This window comes from Amborella trichopoda, chromosome 11 (genome assembly GCF_054954075.1).
Source record: "Amborella trichopoda isolate Santa Cruz 75 chromosome 11, AtrichopodaSantaCruz75HAP2 v2.0, whole genome shotgun sequence".
Classification (NCBI taxonomy): domain Eukaryota; kingdom Viridiplantae; phylum Streptophyta; class Magnoliopsida; order Amborellales; family Amborellaceae; genus Amborella; species Amborella trichopoda.
The window spans coordinates 6,426,260-6,447,344 of record NC_142346.1 but is presented as its reverse complement, the minus strand read 5'-3'; the positions used below and the strand labels follow the sequence as shown (position 1 = coordinate 6,447,344).

At 37.6% G+C, this 21,085-nt stretch overlaps 1 protein-coding gene across 4 annotated transcripts; it reads right to left on the bottom strand.

The window, feature by feature from the left end:
• Positions 1-436: 436 nt before the first annotated feature.
• LOC18444316 (trihelix transcription factor DF1) lies at positions 437-5,598 on the bottom strand. 4 transcript variants are annotated; one of them, XR_016044180.1, is made up of 4 exons: positions 4,903-5,575; positions 3,152-4,003; positions 1,989-2,359; positions 437-1,510 (listed from the first exon to the last, which is right to left on the bottom strand). XR_016044180.1 is itself a non-coding variant. In XM_006854491.4 (4 exons), the coding sequence occupies exons 1-4, from the start codon at positions 5,295-5,297 to the stop codon at positions 1,271-1,273; spliced, it is 1,842 nt and encodes a 613-aa protein (XP_006854553.1). In that variant the 5' UTR covers positions 5,298-5,598; the 3' UTR covers positions 437-1,270. The 4 variants fall into 4 exon arrangements, 2 of the variants coding, with proteins under 2 accessions (XP_006854553.1, XP_020529399.1); XR_016044181.1 differs by having other exon boundaries at positions 437-1,506; XM_006854491.4 differs by having other exon boundaries at positions 1,989-2,343; positions 4,903-5,598.
• Between the last annotated feature and the right edge of the window lie 15,487 nt (positions 5,599-21,085).

Genomic DNA, 21,085 nt, shown 5'->3' with positions numbered 1-21,085 from the left:
TAAAGTCTAAACCAATTCCCAATCTAGATTGCCGGTTCTTTAAACACTGCAATGATCCATTCCTCAAAGTACAATTACAAATGCTAATGTGTCCCTAATCACACGAATAAGAAAGCAATTATTCTGCTAAAAAAAGGCAGTGTTGTATAACTATAAAAACCAAAAGAGCTCATGCTCTTCAAAAAGTACAAAACTAAAGCTTTATTTTTGGGGGGCCCATGTTTGTAAAAAGCATATCAAATACACTGCACATGAACCCCACCCTAAATCATGGATGGTTAAACAATTAACCTTTATCACAAACGAAGTTTAAGCACATGAGAGAGAGGGATGGAGGGAGTATAATAACAAAGTAAGTTTGAATAGTTTTATCTCAAGATTAATTGCCACCCTAATAAAACACCAACTTAGCTTCTTTTAAGGTTAGTGCCTCAAATTCACAAGAAACCAACACAAATATACTATTACTTTATCTCACTCCTAACTGTATATAAATAAGATTTGAAGTGTCCTTTACCCCTAAATCTCAAAGGGTTCTTTAAGATTTTACAAAGGGAGGGAGCAAAGTACAGTGGATTCCTGACCCCCCCACAGCCTGTACACACACCCACTGTCTGGCTCCATTTGTCAGATGGCCCCCAACAATTGCAACAAAAACAATCTTTAATGGCCAAAGATTCTTATGTAACATAACTATGCCCATCTCTCTCTCTCTCTTCTCTCTTATTTTCCACATTGAACTGCCTTTGATTAGGGTTTCCTCTCTCTCTCTCTCTCTTGTTATTTAGCCTGTGAGGAGTTGATGATATTATTCAGAAGAGGAGAGAGAGTGAGAGAAAAGAGAGCTTATGTACTAATGGTCTAGAGAGGGAGAGAGAGAAGTTGAAAGTGGGGGTGGGGGGTGGGGGGAGAGAGAGGGAATTTATGTACCCAAGAGCACGAGTGAGGTTTTGCACCGAAAGGTGGAGCAAGAGAGAGAAAGAGGGAGCTGTGCACTGAAACTTACAGAGAGAGAGAGAGAGAGAGAGAGAGAGAGAGATGGATTGAATGGAAGTGAAGGATCTGAGCTTATGTACGCAACTGTAAGTAGCCATGAGCTCCTCTGCCATACCTTATCTCCATGTAATGGTTTTGCTGAACCCCATGTCTTCCAATTGTGTCAGATTCTGGGAAAGAATACCGGCTTTGGATTGAGAGGGAGGGGCCACAACGATATTATTGCCCCCCTCTCTCTCTCTCTCCTGGAATATTGAAATTTGTTTGTTGCAGTTCACTGAACCATGGCCATGAATGAGGCTTCACGGGAGCTTGAAACGTAAGAGAGCTTTGTATTGTCACCACCATTCTTATCATTTGCATCTTCTTCGCCGTCGTTGTCGTCCTCGTCATCTTCATCTTCATGGGTTGCATTTAGATTTTCAGCATCGTAGTCGTCCATCACTGATTCTTGTTGTTCTTGTTGTTGTTGTTTTTGTTGGGAGTTCATGATCCCCCTCATCAGATCTTCTGGCTTCAGTGCAAAAACACAATTAAGACACAACACAACTGGAAGAGAGAGAAAGAGCATGTTCTCTACTCGTCTTCTAGAGAGAGAGATCATGTGCTCGATTTGTCTTCTAGTTTGATACAAATGTAGAGAGAGATGGTCTCTACATGTTCGATCATTTCGATAGTAAGACAAGTGGTGGAAAGAGTGAGACAGGGAGAGAGCCCACATTCTCTACCTGTCTTATGCTTTCGATACCAAAGATGAATCGAGGCCACGAGAGAGAGAATTGCAGAGAGAAAAGGAGAATTTTAGAGAGAGAAAGAGAATTGTAGAGAGAGATAGAGTCGAAATACTTTGCATCAAGACATGGGAAAAGAGAGAGAGACTTATGACATTCATCCCAAATGAACATTGAAACACAGCTAGAAATATTCATGGACAGAGAGAGAGGGATAGTTGTAGAGAGAGAGAGAGAGAGAGAAATATTCTATATCATTACCTTCTTGGCCTCCTCATGTCCCTGAAACAACCGGACCGCCCCACCACCGGAATCCGGCATCTGTTCAACCGGCGGCAATATCGCCATTGGTCTCTCCTCCTCACCTTCATTCTTCTTATTGCTGTCAATCGAATGCTTAAACCTCTTCTTATAAAGTTCTTCCAATTGATTGAAATACGGGCACGTCTTAGCATCTTGAGGCCTCTTCTTATCGCTCTCTTTCACCTTCTTAAAATACTTATTTATATTCTCCCACTTCTCTTTGCACCTCTTTGCGCTTCGACTGTAACCCAGCCGAGCCATTCCAGCCGATACCTCCTCCCACAGTGGTCCCTTCGGCCCTGTCTCTCTGTACCTGCACTCACTTTTCTCTAAATTAAGAGAGAGAAAACAATGGAAACGGCCCAAAGTTTAGAGAAGGAGGGAAAGTGATTGAATGCAGGAGAGAGAACGAGTTAAGAGAGAGAAAATGAAACCGACACAACTTCTAGAGAGAGGAGGGAAGACATGAAATCAAGGTGATGTATATGTGATAGGGCGACTTCTTTTACAGTTAAGAGAGAGAAAATGGAACCCAAGTTTTAGAGAGAGAAGAGGAAAAGTGATGAAATGGGAAAGAGAGAGAGTGTGAAATAAGAAGTAGGGTTAGGTTTCTTCGAAGAAAGAAAACGGAGGAAGGTGCAACGAAATATGAGGAAAGTGCAGGATGAAAAATGTTAGAGAGAGAGAGAGAGAGAAAGTTAGAGAGAGAAAGAAGAAAACAAAAGAAGACCAGTGTACCAAACTAAAGGAGAGTGCCTGACAGAGAAGATGAAAATAGTAGATTGAAAGCGAAGAATAGATTAAAAACGAATAAGAACTATATTTTTCTACTGAATTGAAAGGGAAAAAAATGTTTTTTAGCAATAAATGAAATAGATTCTAAATAAATATGTTAGAGAGAGAAAGAGAGAAATAGTAGAATGTCAATCGTTGTTGCCCAGAGAAGGTAGAAGAAATGTTTAGAGAGAGAAACTAAAGACAACCGTGGCTCACTATATTTTGCAATTTCTCTCTCTAAAAGAGTGAGAAACAATCAAGGTTGCAGTTTGTCTTGCTCAAAACTGTTAGAGAGAGAAAGATACATTTTAGGGATTACAATGGCACATTATTCTCTCTCTTACCTGAACTCGAGCCCACTCCTCAACTTGATGAGAGCATGCACCTCAGCCTTTGGCCACCTCGAGCTAGCAACTTCAAAGCACACCACCTCTCTTTCTCTCGCTAGAACACCACCATCATGATTGTACTCGATCTCATTTGCCTGGGTTTCCTGCGTACCGGGATTTGCCGCGGGAACACTTGCCGGAAAACTAGTCGGAATCTGTACATTTTGGCCGGAGAACTTCTGCAAAAATGCGATAACGGCTGCGTCTTTCGAAGCTGATAAAGCCCTCTCATGAGCTAACATTTCTTGCTCTCTACTAACCCTAGCCATCTCTTGCCTCTTCCAAGCTTCCTCTCTCATGGCCCTCTCTTCCTCTCTCTTCTCTATAGTATCCAAAAACTTTTGTTGCAATTCCTCTTGCTTCTCTATCACCTGCTTCATGAGGTTCTCAAAAAACGCCATTATCTTCCCGCATTTTCGCTTGTGGGTTTCGCCAGAATTTGAGTTTTTTTGGCCAGAATCGGATGACGAGCCTGAAGAGAAGCTTATACCAGCAGTTTGGTTGACTGGAAAATCGGTGGAGAAAGTACTTTGGGTGGCCTTAATTTGATTTCCAGCCAAAATTCCGGCTGTCGCCACAACGGTATTGTTGCTGGTGGTGGTGTTGATATTGATATTCGCATTTGTGCTAGGAATAGGATTGTTATTGTTACTGTTGAGAGCTTCTAATTGGGTAAAGAACCTGTAAGTCTTGCCATCTTGTCTTCCTGCTCTTCCATCTTTCGTTCTCTTGTAATATTTATGGACGTTTTCGAACTTCTCTTTGCATTTCTTTGCGCTTCGATTGTAGCCAAGCTCTGCAAGCTTCCTGATCAAAAGATTAATGGAGTTTAGAGCTATGTTCAATTTTGAATAGAGACAAATGCAATAAAGAGTATATTGGGACAGGATCAGAACCCAGAAATTATGTCCTTGTGCAAAGAGAGAATTATTTAGCCCTAAAAAAGAGCGAGTTAAGCAATAAATTTTGTTGGTTCCAATAGCCATGAAATTCAGACTGAAATTTAGAGAGAGAGAGAGATGAAATTCAGTCTGAAATTTAGAGAGAGAGAGGTGTTGTGGATCCCTTCAATGAATTCTGCATGAATTAAGAATATTGTGGGTTCCCTTAATCAAAACTTAATCTAAAACTAAATGTTGTGGATCTCTTCAACAATGAATTCTGAATGAACTGAGAGAGAGAGAGAGAGAGTTATGAAGAGTGGAGGTGATAGATTTCTGAACTTTCCCTTCATTGCTTATAAGGAATTTAATGCTCAATGTTTCTGAATTTTTTTACTATTCTACCTGAAAAACCGGATCTAGATTTACTAAATTTTATGGTTTCTATCGTCCGGACTATTTGGTCTGAACCTAAGAGAGAGACAGAGAAGTGAGAGAGAGAGGTGAGATTTCATCCTAACAATTTGCTCTGAACCTAAGAGAGAGAAGTGTTGAGAAGTGTGTGTGTGTGTGTGAGAGAGAGAGAGAGAGAGAGAGAGGTCTAAGAATTGAGAGCGAGAGGGTGCAATCTATGGGTTCCTTCATGCGAGAGACAGATAATTCCTTGGGCTTCTTCATTGAAGCAAGTTGAGAGAGAGAGAGAGAGAGAGAGAGAGAGAGAGAATTCCATGGATTCCTTCATGCAAGCGACTTTAGAGAGAAAGAGTAAATTCCATGGGCTCCATGGAAGCGAGTTAAGAGAGATAAAGAGACCCCATAACCCACCTGGACACATCTTCCCAAAGCGGCCCTTTGAGCGTCGCATCTCTAAAAGCCGCATCCATATCCGACCTTATTTTCAAGAGAGCCAGCGTCTCTTGTCTCGGCCACCGATTCCCACCAACACCTCCGCTCTCTCTCTCTTCAACTCCAAACCCTTCTTCTTCTCCATACCCCCCTGAAACCTGACCCACCAGCTCCTCCAGCCCGCTCCCACTTCTCCCTTTCTCCCGTATATTCACAGGCGACGCAATTTCCGCCATCGATTCCCCCGCCTTTTGCTTCAAAGCCTGCTCTATATTCCCCGTCATACTTCCGGCCACCCCACCGCCGGAAATCGCCATCATGTGGCCGGAAAAATCAGGAGGCCTGAGCTCGAACTGAGACCCACCTTGTTGCATTTTTTTTTTTTTTCCTTTCCCCGTAAATCTTAGTTTTGGGGTGGTCGATTTTAGAGAGAGAAAAGGTGGGGTGGGGTTAAAAGGGAGAGAGAAGTGTGGTGATGACCTGAAATAGAGATTTCGCCGGAAAATTTAGACGGAATATGTGAATTTGGCCGGAAATTTTGAGATTCAGGGGTAGATGAAAAAGGTGAATTTTTTAGGGAGAGACGGGAACAAAGAGGTAGTGGAATACGACGATGAGGATAATAATACGGAGGCTTGGGATTGGAGCTAATAATAGTTAACAATAAAATGCATTATTTAAATTCCAACCCTTATTTTTTGTTTTAGCACCCAAAACATGGGTGGAAATACTGATAAGACGAACTATGTGTTTGGCATTTGGTTTGGAGCTGAGCCGAGTCGAGCCGGCTTGGTTGGATCGGAGCCGTTGAAGAATAGATCGATAGAATAACAGAGGGAGGTGGGCCAGGTAGCAGTTAATGAGGAGTTGTGGGACCCCCCTACTGTAAGTATGTCGACTTGTCGAGTAGGGAATGGGTGGATCGGCTCGGCTTGGCTTGGGGTATGACCGGCGCTGTCAAACCGGCTTGGCTTGGTTGAGCTGAGGGGTTCACCGGGTAAATGGATTTAAACGACTCCAGTATGAAAAATAATTTATTCCATTTAATGTAGCAAAAAAAATTATTTTGACATTATTTCTCTTTTTTATTTAAGGAAAAGCTTTGAGGTTGCCACCTTGTATTATTGAAGTAAGGTGCACCACAAAAATCCTTTAGAAGAGACTGTTTCGATATTGGAGAACCCTCCAAATGATCATCTCAACCTTGAAATATGTGGATATGAATACATTTTTTTTTCAAGTAGTACATATTGTAATATGTTATCTGGACTGTCAATTTTCAAGATTTTGAAGTGTTCATAGATTTTGCTTGATTTGTATGATTTTTAAATTTTTTTAATTTCATAATTAGGTATAAAAATAGATTTTAAAGCCATCATAAATTTTTCGACACCCAAATGAATTTAAAGGTGTGCTTACTTCTACTATAGAAAGAAACCACATTACACATAGCTGTATTAAATCTCGGGTCATTTGAGGATTAGACCTAGGCTTTACAAGAAAAGAGTAAAACAAATTTTTGAAACTCTACATCCATTGGAAAATGTAGTTTTGATGTTGGAAACCTATAACCTAAAAACCTATATTACCCATTATGAATTTGAAGTTATGGTATAATGTGAATACTTGAAAATTGAATGTTTCAATAATAAATCACAAGAATCTTTGTTCGCTTGAAATTGACTTTTTATTAGATCCAAAATTGTCAAGGTTGAGACAATCAATTTGATAGCTTTTATTTGGCACAGCCAAAATTCTCGATAATATCTAAGCCGCATGGGCTCAACATTCTTTTAGAATGTAAGGCATAGGTTTTATGAAAACAAAGTAAAACCTCACTACTCCACGCATAAAAAATCTTGATGATAACTCTAAAATCAATTTTCAATATCGACTATGGAATTTGAAACCAAAAAAACGATACAGATCTTGCAGGTTCTTGACTACATATTTTATAAAAAAATAGACAGTCTAGATAATAAGTTATAATATAAATTATTTTTAGGGTCGAAAATCTTTTTTTTTTTTATACAACCGTAATGGTCAGGGCATAATCGATTTGACGGTTTTTCAACACCAGATCTACCATTTTCGATAAATTTTGAGGTGATCTTTTTGAATTATTAAAAAAAAATAAGGAGAGATCTTTTTTAAAGCAAATAGAAAATAAAAGCCAAGCTCAGTGGAGCCGAGTCTCAAGTTCACAACTTCTAAATACAAAAGGCCGGCTCGTGGAGGGGAGAAGCCAGTTGTCAAGTACAAGAACTACTTTCCAATTCTACCCTCATCGAAACCCAAATATTTCAACTCGCACATTACAGGCCAAAATGGCCCGCTTGGCGGTGAACAAGGGTACGGCTGTCATTTTCGGGAAAATCGACGGGGTATTCGTCGTGGAACGGAAAAAACGAAGGCTTTCTTCTCTACGATTTGACGGCGGGTAAACGAGAGAAAGAATCGGGTGCGCTGTTAAAGTTGACGGAGGTTGGTGTGTTGTTTTTTAATGGGATGGGGGGTGATCATGTGGCTCATACGGCGCTCGTCGCTTTCCTCACTTATCTGACCTCCAAGTTAGGCGCCCTTTATTAAAAATAAAAATTCATTTACCTTTAAATTTTTATTATAAATTAATAAATTAAAAGGAAAGCAAAGTGGAGAGAGGGACAAGATGTTTGTGTCCATAACAAGTAATTGGATGCCATGTTTGTCCTTATCATTGATACGAGTTTACATGGTGTCTTGAAAATTTGGTAATTGTTTTAGGGATGTGGTTTTTATAAGGTCTAGGCCCTATGGTCAGGTGCGGCAATGGATCCAGACCCGACCTTGAACTCAAGGGGTTCACCTGATCCAGGTCTGGGTCTGGGTCTGATAATGTGTTTTGAGTTTTAATATAGTTCAATACAGTTAAATGCATAGTTATTTTAATTTTGGAAAAAGTTTATATAAGGATGCAACTTTATAATATGGATGCACATCAAAAATCCATCAGAAAAGGTAGCTTTAATGTCGAAAAACCCTTTAATTGATCATTTCGACATCGAGATGTATGACCATGAAAAATAAAAAGATTTTAAGTCTAAAAAATAATGCATTTTACCACATATTGTCTACATCATCCATTTTCAAGATTTTCATATGGTTATAGATCTACTTGATTTTAATCAATTTTTAAATTTAAAATTTTATAATTAAATGTAAAAATAGATTTTGAGATACTCCCAAAAACATTTTACATCAAAATTATATATCATGATAAAATTTGAAGGTGCACCTTACCTCTACAGCTACGGATGCATCTGTATGCCAATTACACCCTTTAATTTTTGGATTGGGTCTGGGTCCCAATTATTTTTTTCGAGTCTAGTTCCATATCATTTTTTTGGGATTTGAGTACGGCCGGACCCAGACTTGATCCGATCCATTGCCACCCCTACTTATGAAAAAAAGAAAAAGCCTCATCTCAAAATCACGTCAGACAAATACTTCAAGCATGGAAGACCTCTACGGTGGCTCTAAAATTTATTTCCCCCATTGACAATAAAATTTGTAGCTCATAAATTGGTATAATCTCATGGAATTGTACACACTTGAAAATGGACGGTGAAAATAATATACGCTACTTTTAGGTCTTAAAATGTAAATTTTTTTCACATCCATAATGATCAAGGTGCATGTACCATGCTCCATGAGAGCATGCTGTATATTACTCTCTCTTTTCTTTTCTTTTTTTTACAACTTACTTTATTTCATAAATCGTGTAAATTAATTTAATGCACTCAAACATGAATGTACTCCTCGGAGAGCATGTTGTATATAACTCCCCTGGGGGATTGTTTATTTTCTTTCTAAAATTGAGCATCTATTAAGAATCAATAAAATATTATTTTTCGTAAAACACCTAGATCAATTGTTAGACAATTAGGATTGATTTCTAAAAATTTAGACGATTTTTCTGCAATATTGAAATGTTATTTTTCAGGCACATACAAAATGGTTTGAATTTTTTTTGTTTTGGATGTGGTAAAAAATATTTTATCGATATTTGACCAAATAAGAAGCCATGGTGTGGAGCATGCAGCTTTCTCAAATGTCGGTGATGCAGTCCTAACATTCTTCTAAATACTTTTTTTTTTTCAAACAAACAATTGATCCAACATTATTTATAATGGAAGGGAGAAAAAATAATAATCAAAAAAATAAAATTCAAAAAACCCAATGCATCTCTCTCTGTCACGTCTACAGGGCAATGCTTAGACTCCACACCGCCACGGTCGATAGTAATCAGCAAGGACGAGAAAAAGGCATTGAAAGTAACAATGAACATTAAAAAAAAAAAAAAAAAAAGGAAAAAAAAGAAAAAAAAGAAGAGAGAGACAAGGAAAAGGCTTTCATCTTTTCATCTGTTTGAAAAGGAAAGCATAGATTGCGCAAGTTTCATGATACAGCATATGCACTTCAGCTGCACTTCCTCCCTGATAAAGGTGGGGACAAGTGTTTAGTTTCCCATAATGATCGTTAAATCTGGTTGTGACGGATCTCCATCATAGGGAAGGGACCCGACAGTTCCCATGTTCTATAGTGTACCGTACACCACCAGGGGGAATGTCATTTTCGTCTTGGTGAGGTCCATTAGTGGGAAACCACAAACTTTATTACCTCCAACTACATATCATAACCCTATCTGGACTATTGAATACGGGGGGTATTACTATATGGATGACGATGGCGTTTCTATAAGGCCTAGGCTTTATGAAAATAAAATAAAAGTAAAATCTCATTCAAAAAATCCTCATCTGGAAAACAATTTTGTTAACACAAGTCTCTATTATGACTCTAAAATCAATTTTCAATACCGAAAATAAAATTTGAAACTCAAAAAAAAGTATAGATCTTGTAGATCTGCGAAGACTTGTTTTTAAAAAAAAATAAATGGTCTAGATAATTTGTTACAATATATACTCCTTTATAATATCTAGATCTGCGAAGATTTGTTTTTAAGAAAAAATAGATGGTCTAGATAATTTGTTACAATATATACTCCTTTATAATATGTTACATTCAAGCCGAGATGATCAATGTTACGGTTTTCTAATACTAGAATTGTAATTTGTATTGAGTTATAAGGTGTGGCTTTACTTATTTTGATAGGGCTGCAACCCTATCAAAGTATTTTTCTTAATATATTGATATAAGGAGGCCACAAACATCATCGATCGTTAGGTGTGAAATTAAGCAGTTGAGGATGTATCATTAATTGGGCACAAAATTTCAAATAAAATTTTTCGAATGTTGTGATATACTTCAATCTATTGGATTTCACGTCCATGATCATGTGCTCTTTGTATTCAAAATAAATAGCCTTATACTAAGATAAATACTCTATAAAGTTCGAGATTAACAAACTAGTTATCATAGTTAGTGTAAATATTGAATAATAGTTAACCTAATCATTACAAGATCGTTAAGGCTCATATTTTGTTAGTATTCATAATCAAATTATATTACCCCACAATAAGGTTAATTAATTTCGATTATAACCATGAAATATTAGTATAATGTGGAGATAGTCATATTTCTCTCTAAAATAACACTTAAAAAAGGCCTAATTCCAGTAAAAAAATTCCCCTATAATTGAAAGGCATAATCAAATTTCATAGGGGCCATTGTAATTTACCCCTCTATCAAAAGGATAATAAAGAAAAGAGTATACATAATTTTTAGAAAGTCAGAATTAAGAAAACTAATCTAAAAAATAAAAGTCCTTAAAATTGGCAGCTTCCGTCAACTACCAGAACTCCTTCCGGGGACCGCCACCTCCCGTCAATCAATAGCCACGTGGCACGTGACATGACGTTTACTTTCACGTAACTTAGCTTGAGAATCATAATTTAAAATCCTTATATAATCTTCATTTCTTTTTTTGGTTTTGTTTTTTACTATTAACCTTGTAATCGTAATTAAAAACTAATTAAAATCCAACATAACAAGGCTAGCTCTATAATTAAGCTCAGGGGTCTATTGTTTGGTGTTTTCTAATTGTCTTTACTTGTAGGCATGGCCAAAACACAATTGTTCAAGTCTTAACCATGATTTTTTTATGGAAAAAGTTTACATAAAGGTCAGGCCCTAAACAATCAAAGGTGAGGCCCTAAACAATCAAATTAAGGCGAATCTAAAAAATTCATTTGAAGAGGTTATTTTGATGTTAAAAATTATCAAATTAATCATCTCGACATCAAGATGTATGGACATGAGAAAATATATATTTCAAGTATTGAAAATAGTGGATCTTGTAATGCATTTTTTAGATCATCAATTTTTAAGATTTTCACGTGTTCATTGATCTGCTATATCTACACTATTTTTTAAGCTTTAAATTTTATAACTAGATATGGAAATGAAACTCCAGATCATCACAAAGGTTTTCAATATCTAAACATCTTTCAATACTATTTGAAGGTGTGCCTTACTTTGATTATTTAGGGCCCCAGCCTCATACAACTCATACCTTTTTTTTATTACTTATCCAAAAATATGCCCAAATTTTTTAGAAAACCCAGGCCTTGCTTGTTGGTGGAAAGAGATCCTTACCCTAATTCATATGTCCCTTAGCCATAAAAAATACACAGTTTCCTCGAATGAACAAAACCCACAACCAATCCCTATTGCTTAGCCAAAAAATGACATAAGCATTTTCCTTGCAATAGAAATTCTTATGATACAAAACATATTTTTTTTTCCCATATATGATTATGCTCCTTTGGGGTGGGTTATTGGGAGGTTGGAACTTAGCTATCATGCCCTAGCTAGCCTTGGGAATGATTCTAGTCAATATCTTGAATTAAATTTTGCAACCCCCCACACCCAACACCCCCATACCTTGAAATAATGCATATTTCTCCCAACTATTAAGCCTAGGACCCCATCCATGTTATTTTAATTGCTATGTATTTGGGCTTCGTGGCAACTTTCACAATCAATTAATAAATTTACTCTTACTTTCTCAAGTGTATTTCCCCAATAGGGGGATTGTCATTTCACTTGTGCAGTCCATTTCTTCTAACCTTACCTATAAAGATGCTGAAACGATTGTTGCGTTTGAGCATAGGATATGCTAACTCAAAATTTAACCCTCCAGACATACATGTACATCATTTAGATAAAGGTGAGGTTTGTACAAGGTGCCCTCCTTATACTGTGGAAGTAAGGCACATCTCTAAAATTTGCTTGGAAATGTATAGTGTCGAAAATCTTATAATAGCTTGAGAATCAATTTTTATCCTTAGTTATAAAATTTAAAATTTAAAAATGATAGAGATTGAACAGATTTATAAACAATTGATAATCTTGATACTAGAAGGCTTAGATAACTTGCAACAACATGCATTATTTTTAGGAATCTTGACATTATTTCTTTTCTTCATAGCCACATATTGAGGTTGAGATGATCAATTGGAAGGTTCTCTAACGTCAAACTAGTTTCTTCTAGAGGACTTTTGAGGTGCATATTACTTCAATAGCATAAGATTGCAACTTTATATAAGACTTTTCTTTTAGATAAGGGGTGATGTGATTCTAGATGATATTAAATATTGCTATAGTGAGCTTTCAATGGGGGACACATGTTTTTAGATGATATTGGTGAGTTCTTATCAAGAAATACTTAGGAACAAGTATCTAAGAATCTTAATTGAAGTGTTTAAGTATCTAAAGTGTCAAGCACAAGCATGTCAAGCACAAGCATCCTATCCTTTTATTGTTGACATGTGCTAAAAACCATGAACATGCATGTCAATATTATAGGAGCCTTTTACTTGTTGAACTATAAAGCCCAAATACCAAGATCCCACCCAAGATCGTGTATATAGTTAGCTAAAAGTGAAATAGACGAATCTACTGATAAATAAAAAAAAGAGAAATAAAATAAAGATAAAGGCAAGGTACAATTACATACAATTTTACGTGATTCACCCCAAATAGGTTACGTCGGCAGCCTCGGTAAGTTATCTCAATGAATATGATTATTTTGGGCTGCTTGAGTAGCTTTGGTATCGTCTCAATAACACTCTTAAGTGCATATTGCAATACAATCCTTGATAGGAATGTCATATAGCGTAAATGCTTCAGTAGGAATTCTAGAGGTTCAAACATATATTGGTCAAGGAAAGATCAATATAAATTAAGTTTTATTCTACAATGTGTCATAAGCAACATATGATTAAGGAGACAGTTTATATACAGGCAGCCCGCATGGTAACTCCCTATCGCCACCGTCCAACTTGTTGGAGGTTGGTGATGGGGAGTTACCGTGCGGACTGCCCTCATGCTAATTGCATCCTATGATTAAATCGAGAATCAAATAGATGCTATGCTACTAAATATCTGATATACACTCTTTGGCAATGGATGAAGAGGAGTATCCATTTGTCTGATGCAATCAAGATGTGAATGTTTAATCAAAGATATAATGTACATTGTAAGGCTATCAGCCTAGTGCTCATGCCCAATGGGATCGGTCTCTCAAATGACTCTAACTTTCATATAAAGCTCATGTCATGAGCGATGTATGTTTGATGTGGCCCATGCATATGATCAATCACTGTACATTGAATCGTGTTTTAATATAATGCACAAGTCATGCATATCATCGATTACTATACATTGTTCATGCTTATGTAAAGCTTTGATCATGGAAAGTTCATATTGATTAATATAATTATTGGTGAATGCATCTCGATTATATGTATGACATGCTCTAAGATACTTCTACAATATTTATTGGGTTATGTGGCTATTTAAAAGCTTTATGAGGCATGTAAAATTATGACTATAGTAATGTGATAAGTCAAGTGGGAATGGGGTCTAGAGGGATCAAAGAATTACGGTCCAAAGGGATTAGAGGAGGCATTTGTAAGCTAGGCCCGGGTTGATGTCTAAAACTCTTAGCCCTAGATATATGACACATCTGAGGGGGGTTTGTAGGGTCATCCCCTAATTAGATTGGAGAGAAGCCCAGGGCGGTTGGTTAAGAGACTGTGTGATCTTTGTGTTTGATGGCTAGCCTTAGAAGACAAGGGTCAAAATCCTCATCATTGTCATCACACAGCATGTAGACTAGATAGCCATCCAGAAGCAACCTAAAATTAGACCTAAACTAGCCCGTAATAAGGAACCTAAATTCATGGACTAGGATTGTGTCCTTTTTATTTATTGGTTGACTTTTAAGGACCAATCATGAACCCCTGTGATGGGTTGTAGGTCATGGGTTATGTTGGGTCATTTTGAAAAACTGATAGCAGCATACAAGTTTTCGAATAGATGGAGTGCCTCAATATATTTGTGTCATCTTTGATCAATGGGTCCCATCAAATTTTATTTATATATATATGTTATATGAATACTTAATTGCCTTTAAAAATTCTTTTATGAACTTTAAAAGTCACGGAAATGTGGGGGGGCCCACCATGTTGAAACCACCATGATGGGGGCATGGGCCCCACAATGGCCACACATGGGTGGCATGCCCACCTCTTTCTCTCTTCGCTTTCCTTGACTTGTCTTACAAGTCTTTTAGGAGGAGGTATTTTGTTAAGAATTTTGATTGAATGAAGCGAGAAGCTTGATTGATTCAAAAATTAGTAAATGGTTTCATTTATTGAGAATTTATGAAACACTTATCTTATTTACTATATATCATATATTTAATATGAATGGATTAAGGAAATTGAAGAACAAGGGTTCTAACACCTTCTCTTTAATCGTGATGGTTTATCAAGAGAATGGGTGGCTAAGCTCTCTTCACCCCACTGGTCTCTAAGATCAACGGTCAATATTAATTCTCCCTAAAGATGGCAAATCCTAGATCCCAAAAAGCCTAGCCTTGTATTATAAATAGGTTTTATGTGTAGTAACAAAGATACATCTCTTTAAGACCTCTCTCTTTCTCTCTCTCTCTCATTAGAGTGGAATGCCACACTCTCTTCTCTCATCTTTCTCTCTCTCATCTAATATTTCTCTCTCTAAAATTAGGGTCAGAAAGGGGTGCCACACCCAATGTTTAAAGGAAAAGAGCGATGGCATGCGCCACATAGTGAGACGACCCTAGAGAAGAAAATGTATTCTCATCCCTTTGATTTTGTGCTCCCATAGTTAGGATTTTGCCTAGGCTTCTTGCATTATGAGAGAAAGTTGAGGACATCGATATCCTACGCTATTGGTAGAGGAGACTCGGAGTAGTGCGCCATTGGTAGAAGAGACCCGGAGTAGGGTATATCAAGTCCTTGGGTAACCCTTTGCAAGATAATTTGGTATTCTAATGGTTCTATGTTTCTTGATGCAATTTTAAGTATTTTACGTTACTTGAATGTAAACATTCCAATGGCATATAAGTGAATATCCTAGATTATATTAGGGTTTATTTTTGTAAATTGAAGTTGTATTTTTGGTGCATGTAAATGTTCTAGCCAGTATGAGTAAAAGAAAATGAGATAATATTTTAACCATATGTACTTGGCTAGATCACATTATCCATATTTCATTTATGTCAGAGTAGGATCTCTTTCTACCATATTTCTTTCGTTTTCGTTGTTTTTTTGTTAGTTTTGAATAAGAAACTTGGGAGCAAATATTTTCATAGTCAAGTCATGTATCTCAAGAAGAATTATTGTTTTGATTTAGACAGTAAAAAGTACTTTGCAGATTAAGGTTTTCTGTAATGTTTTGTTTTACTGATATGGCACTCTGGATGTTGTATTTTCCTTAGGAAAACTATAATTTTATTTTTATGGTTTTGAGAATATTATCTCTTTAAAAACGTTTCAATAGGAGATCATATGGGGATTAAGAGTCATGAACTCATTATTGAGATGTGTCAGTTCTGATCCCACATAATCCAAGAACTATGTACTACTAAGTCAAGAGTTTTGATAAAAGGGAAAAACATTTAGTCTTGAATTTGTTTTATAAAATGAGAGATGTGTCATTTGTTGGTGCACCTGTTTTAGGTACCCCATATGTCTCTATTCATATTTTTCATAGCACTGATTGTATAACCCGATTGGAATCCTCGACTACCTAAGACCAAGAACCATAGGGAATATCTTGGGATACCGATTTTGTTTGGCCTTGTTGACATATGTTGTATAGAAAGATCACTATGTTTGTATGAATTCGCAACCAAGAGCCTAGTGTGATTGAGCCTTCATAGTTCGGAAGAAAGAGTTTCACATTGCAAAATCTGAGCTAGAGTATAGTTGCATGAGACTTGCGGAACAATCTCGTACTTGGTGGAGCAGCCAGAATATGATATTATGATATTTCCATATTGGAGTCTAGAAACGTGGCCACGTTGTCTAGCTGTGAAAGAAGCGGCATAACCGAAGAACTTCTTCCTGAGATACGACCCCATGTGATGAGAATGTGTGAAGATCTTATGTGACAACAAGTATGTGATTCATGTTGCTGAGGTGCTACAACTATTTGAGAGGATCAAGGACGTCAAGACGGACTATTGCCACATTCAGGATGAGATCTGAGCATTAGATATAGAGGCTTTGTATCTCCCACAATAGCTGCATTAGTGAATCATTGATGAAATGATTGGTGGAACCAAAATATGTATATGGTAATGGGTGTGAGAGAATAAGTGAGATAGGCTCGAGAGAGAGATTGTAATGGAGGGATGAGAGTATGTGAGGGAGAGATTGTAAGGCATTCAAAGGCCAAGTAGGTGATCTTGGGGTTATGTGAACATTTAAAGACCTCATAAGACCATGTAAAACTATGGCAGTAATGATGTGATAACTCCAATGGGAATTGAGTTTGGAAGGGTCAAAGGATTACGGTCTGGAGGGACCAAAAGCGGCCTCTTTTATGTTGTGACTCACCTGGGTTTCAACAAGCTAGACCCGAATTGATGTTTAAAACCTTAGCCTTAGGCATATGGTACAACCGTGGAGGGTTTGTAGGGTCATCCCTTTATTAGGTCAGAGAGATACCACTGAAGTGTGACCCCTATATGTGGTGTTTGGCTTAAGAGGACATGGGTCAAAATCCTCATCATAAGATATATATATTAGATAGCCATCGAAAAAACTGCTTATTAGAGCATGTCGTGTACATGTATGGAAGGGATGTCTCCATGCAATACTAGATTATATTGAAAGGTCCTATGAGATAATTAGACACTCCGAAAATGTAAGGGTCAGCCAACTCCCATTTTGAGTGCCCAAAGCTCTGCCTCGTTGATCTCGCAACCATGCAGCTTCCCATGGTAAGTCCATAGAGTAGTTTCATGGTGATCTTTGAGAAGGCCACCATATCCACAAACATTACGTCAAACACTTCCTTAAAATTCAGCTTCACCCACCCTTCAGGAGGCCTAGTCCAGCAGAAAATGAGGCGCCTAGCTGGCTTCTTAAAGAACAAAAGTTCCCGAAGTTCGGAGAAAAATAGTTCTTTGGGGAATGAAAGTGTGGAAATTATAGAAAACTGCATTTATTTTTACGTACAATATTTTCCTTTCTTTTATGCGTACCTATATTAGGAACGTTGTTTATTGCCTATGATAGTTTCTTTAGTAGTACATAACTTTGTAATCCTATAAATTGGGGCTCTTGTGCACATCTTCGATAAGCTCTGAAATACATCTTCTATGGGGGCATAAATATACAAAAATGCAGTTTCTCACATGGTATCAGAGCCAAGACTCCTCAAACTCAGATATGAGGTCCTATCCTCATTCAGACCTTAGATTCGTTCCAAAAATTGTTTAAAAAATTTCATGTTACTTTCTCCTCTATCTTAAATCTGAGATCTACTGACGAGTCATGTTTTTCGACTCTCTGATCTGGGCCCTTCTAACAAATCGTGTTTCGACTCATCTGTGCACTTATGGCGAGTCGGGTTTTGACTAATATGTTCTCTGGTGAATCATGTTTCGACTCATATGTTTTCTAATCAGTTCTTAGATTGACTATCTTATGGTAGTTGAATCAGCCTTGAATCTTATTGCTCTGAGTTTCGATTTCAGCCATCCGAAAACAATGATGGCTGCTGCTTAGTTATGACTCTCCGCCTGTTTTCTATGGAGTCGTGTTTTTCCTTCAGCCACAGTTGTATTTTCCGTTGCCTATTTCCATTAGAAACTGTCCTTGACGTGAAACCAGAACTCCCTTTATATTTTTTTGCCTTCCAATGACGTGAAACCCAAACTCCCTTGACATTTTCTTAATACCTTTTGCTGCGTTTGAGGTTAAAGGCCTCCAATGGGGATTGAACCTAAATCCCAAACAAATCAGCAGCCTGGCCTTGGTGAGTGGAAGCCATGGCCTGGTATTACAAATTAGGTTCTTATCTGCTAGATCTCCAAAACAACTAGCTACTAGTCAGTTCCGATTTTGGTGAACCAGTAAGGTATTTTAAAAAAATTGAAAAATTATATAAAATCCCAAAAAATATGGGATTTTGTTTGGAATGTAGTTTTAAATGTTTTAAAATAATGGTTTTTGTTTGGAATGTATTTTCAAATGTTTTTTTATCATTTTGGCAAATATTTGAAAATGCTTTGGCATTTTCCCCTCTTTTTTGAAAAATTTCAAAAATACCCCTGAGCACAAATTTATTCTTCAATATGTATTTTTCATTAATTTTCAAACTCATTTAAATGTGATTTGTTTAATCATTATTTAAATATAGTTTTCATATTTTATTAGATTTTATTTTATCTTTTTTTAATATTTTTTTAACACTTTTTAACCCGCCTTAGACTTGCCTGGTTTGGCCGGTTGAATCGATTCTGGCCCCATGTCCGGTTAACTCTTCCGGTTCGATTTTTCCTACACTAGGCACAACCCCCAATGGATCTAGGGCAATAGCTTCAGGTACAACCCTTAATGGCCTCGGGCATTAGCTTAAGGCCTAAATATACATAAATATAGTATTTTTCACATGGTATCAGAGCTAGATACCTCAACCTCAGATCTGAGCTCGTACCAAAAATCTGAGGTCGTCGTGGCCTCTTTGCGCAGCTTATCAGAATCAAGGCCTCATAGTCATTATGGATGAGTCGTGTTTTCTAATATTATCAAATTCACTTCGACCAAAGAAGCCGAAGCCCTCAGATTTTAAGCATAAACCGAAGAGAAGCGAAGCATAATGTAGCCGCTTCGGTCAGATTCGGGCCGCTGGCCTTCAATTAGATACGGGTCTACTTCGGGTTTTCTTCGGCCGGCAAAAAAATAGTTATATAAACTTTTTAAAAAAATTATATATAAACTTATATATAAATTTCTCAAGCGTCGAGCCTTTGTTTCCAGTTTCTCTGATTAGTGAAGCCCTCAATCTGATTACGCCTCTCTGTTCATCTGGAATCAAAACCCAGGTCTGTCCTCCATTCTTCAGCTTCTCTAGTCTGCGATTTACTCCAAAAGGTACGAGAGTTTTGCTCTATGATGCCCTCTGATATGAGAAAGTCTATTATGAACGTCCCCTGGATCGATCCACTCTCTCTTGTGGGTCTCTGTTTGGTGTGTGGAGTTTCTCTTTCTATCTTGCTATGTCATGTTGGAGTCGGTTCTTTCTCTCTCTCTCTTTCTTTCTTTTTTGAGTTTGTTGAGATAGATTTATCTTGTTTTTGTAAAATTACCAAAACCCTGGATAGAGAAAGAGAATCCTCCTTCATACATACAACCCCATGAACTACCCCAGACATATTTGAGGGTAAAGAATAAACAAATACCCTATACAATTATTTATGATGAAAATCGGACAGACCTTCCGATGAAGATCTCTCAGATTTTGACACCTTAAGCTAATAAAAATAATGTGGTAGAGAAAGTGAGACAAATCAAATTTAGATTTGAGACCAGATCTACCCATAAATGAGCATATCTACTCTCAGATCTGTGGCAGAGCCAGCATGATCCAAAACATTAAAACACGAGTTCAAAGAAGCAAACTGACCAAAATTAAATAAAACACTAAGGGGAAGAAGAAGGAAAGGATAAGAGAAAAATACCAAACCAGGCTGAATGGCCTGGGACTCTCGAGCCTTTGAGGGCTAGCCAGTATCAGAACCTGCGCCCTCTTTGCCTCTCTGATTCAGATGTTGACCAGACAATCTCTGGTTGAAAAGGGTTTTCTGCCCTAAGAATGGTTTAGAACAAGGGTTCCCTAGGTCTAAGATAAGGTTTCTCAGGTTTAGGGTTAGGGTTTTTCATATCAGGGTTTCATGCTTAATTTTCTCTGAGCAAAGGGGCTAGGGTTTCAATCTTCCTCCCTTCTTCAAATGGCCACGAAAAAGGATTTATAAAGGCCAAGGATCTTTTGGGAAGGGAATCTTTTCATAACTAAGAGATCCTCCAACAAGATACCATTTTTGGGGATTCGGGTTTGGGTGACACCACTACCATTTTTGGGGATTTGAGTTTGGATGACACCAGTGGTGTCGCCCAAAAAAACATGGTAAAAACTACAAATAAAGGCAAGAAATCGTCGTACAAAAGAAATTTCTAATTTGGGCCTGAACAGGGCTGGGCGACGCCAGTGGTGTCGCCCTAGTCGGTTGGGCCGCACCACTCATGTCACCCTGTCTAGGCACTAGGCGTGTCGCCCAAACCAAACTGATTCAAACTAAAATTTCCACTTCAAGTGTATTCCTCAGCCTCTTATCAAGCTTTCAGAGAAAAGTTGGGTCAAGAATGATTTTTCTACTATTTTTAATGATTGTTTTAGTAGAACAGGGTGTCTGCAGGATTCTAGGTCAAAACAGGGTATCTGCAGGTTCCTGAGTGGGCAGAATGGTTCTGGATCACGGGGTAGGCTGTGTGGACTATAGATTTAGGTTTACTAAGGCAGTGTGGTCCTATGGGTTAAGGAAACCACAAACTTTACCATATTTAAAATGGGTGTCTACAGTTGCCCCTCTTTGGCATTCCCTGTTCTTTGAGGGATAGGTGAGTGGCAAAGAAGTAGACACTCTTTGGCGTTCCCTGTCATTCGAGGGGCAAGTGAACGCTAAATATAATGCAGACATTTTAAATTTCTTCTTGACGTCACGTAGTCATAGGACGCACCAACTAATCCATCCAAGTCATTGCGCTCACCGAGCTCACCCACTTAGGGCATTTTCGTCCTATGGTTTTCGTCGTGAGATGTCGGT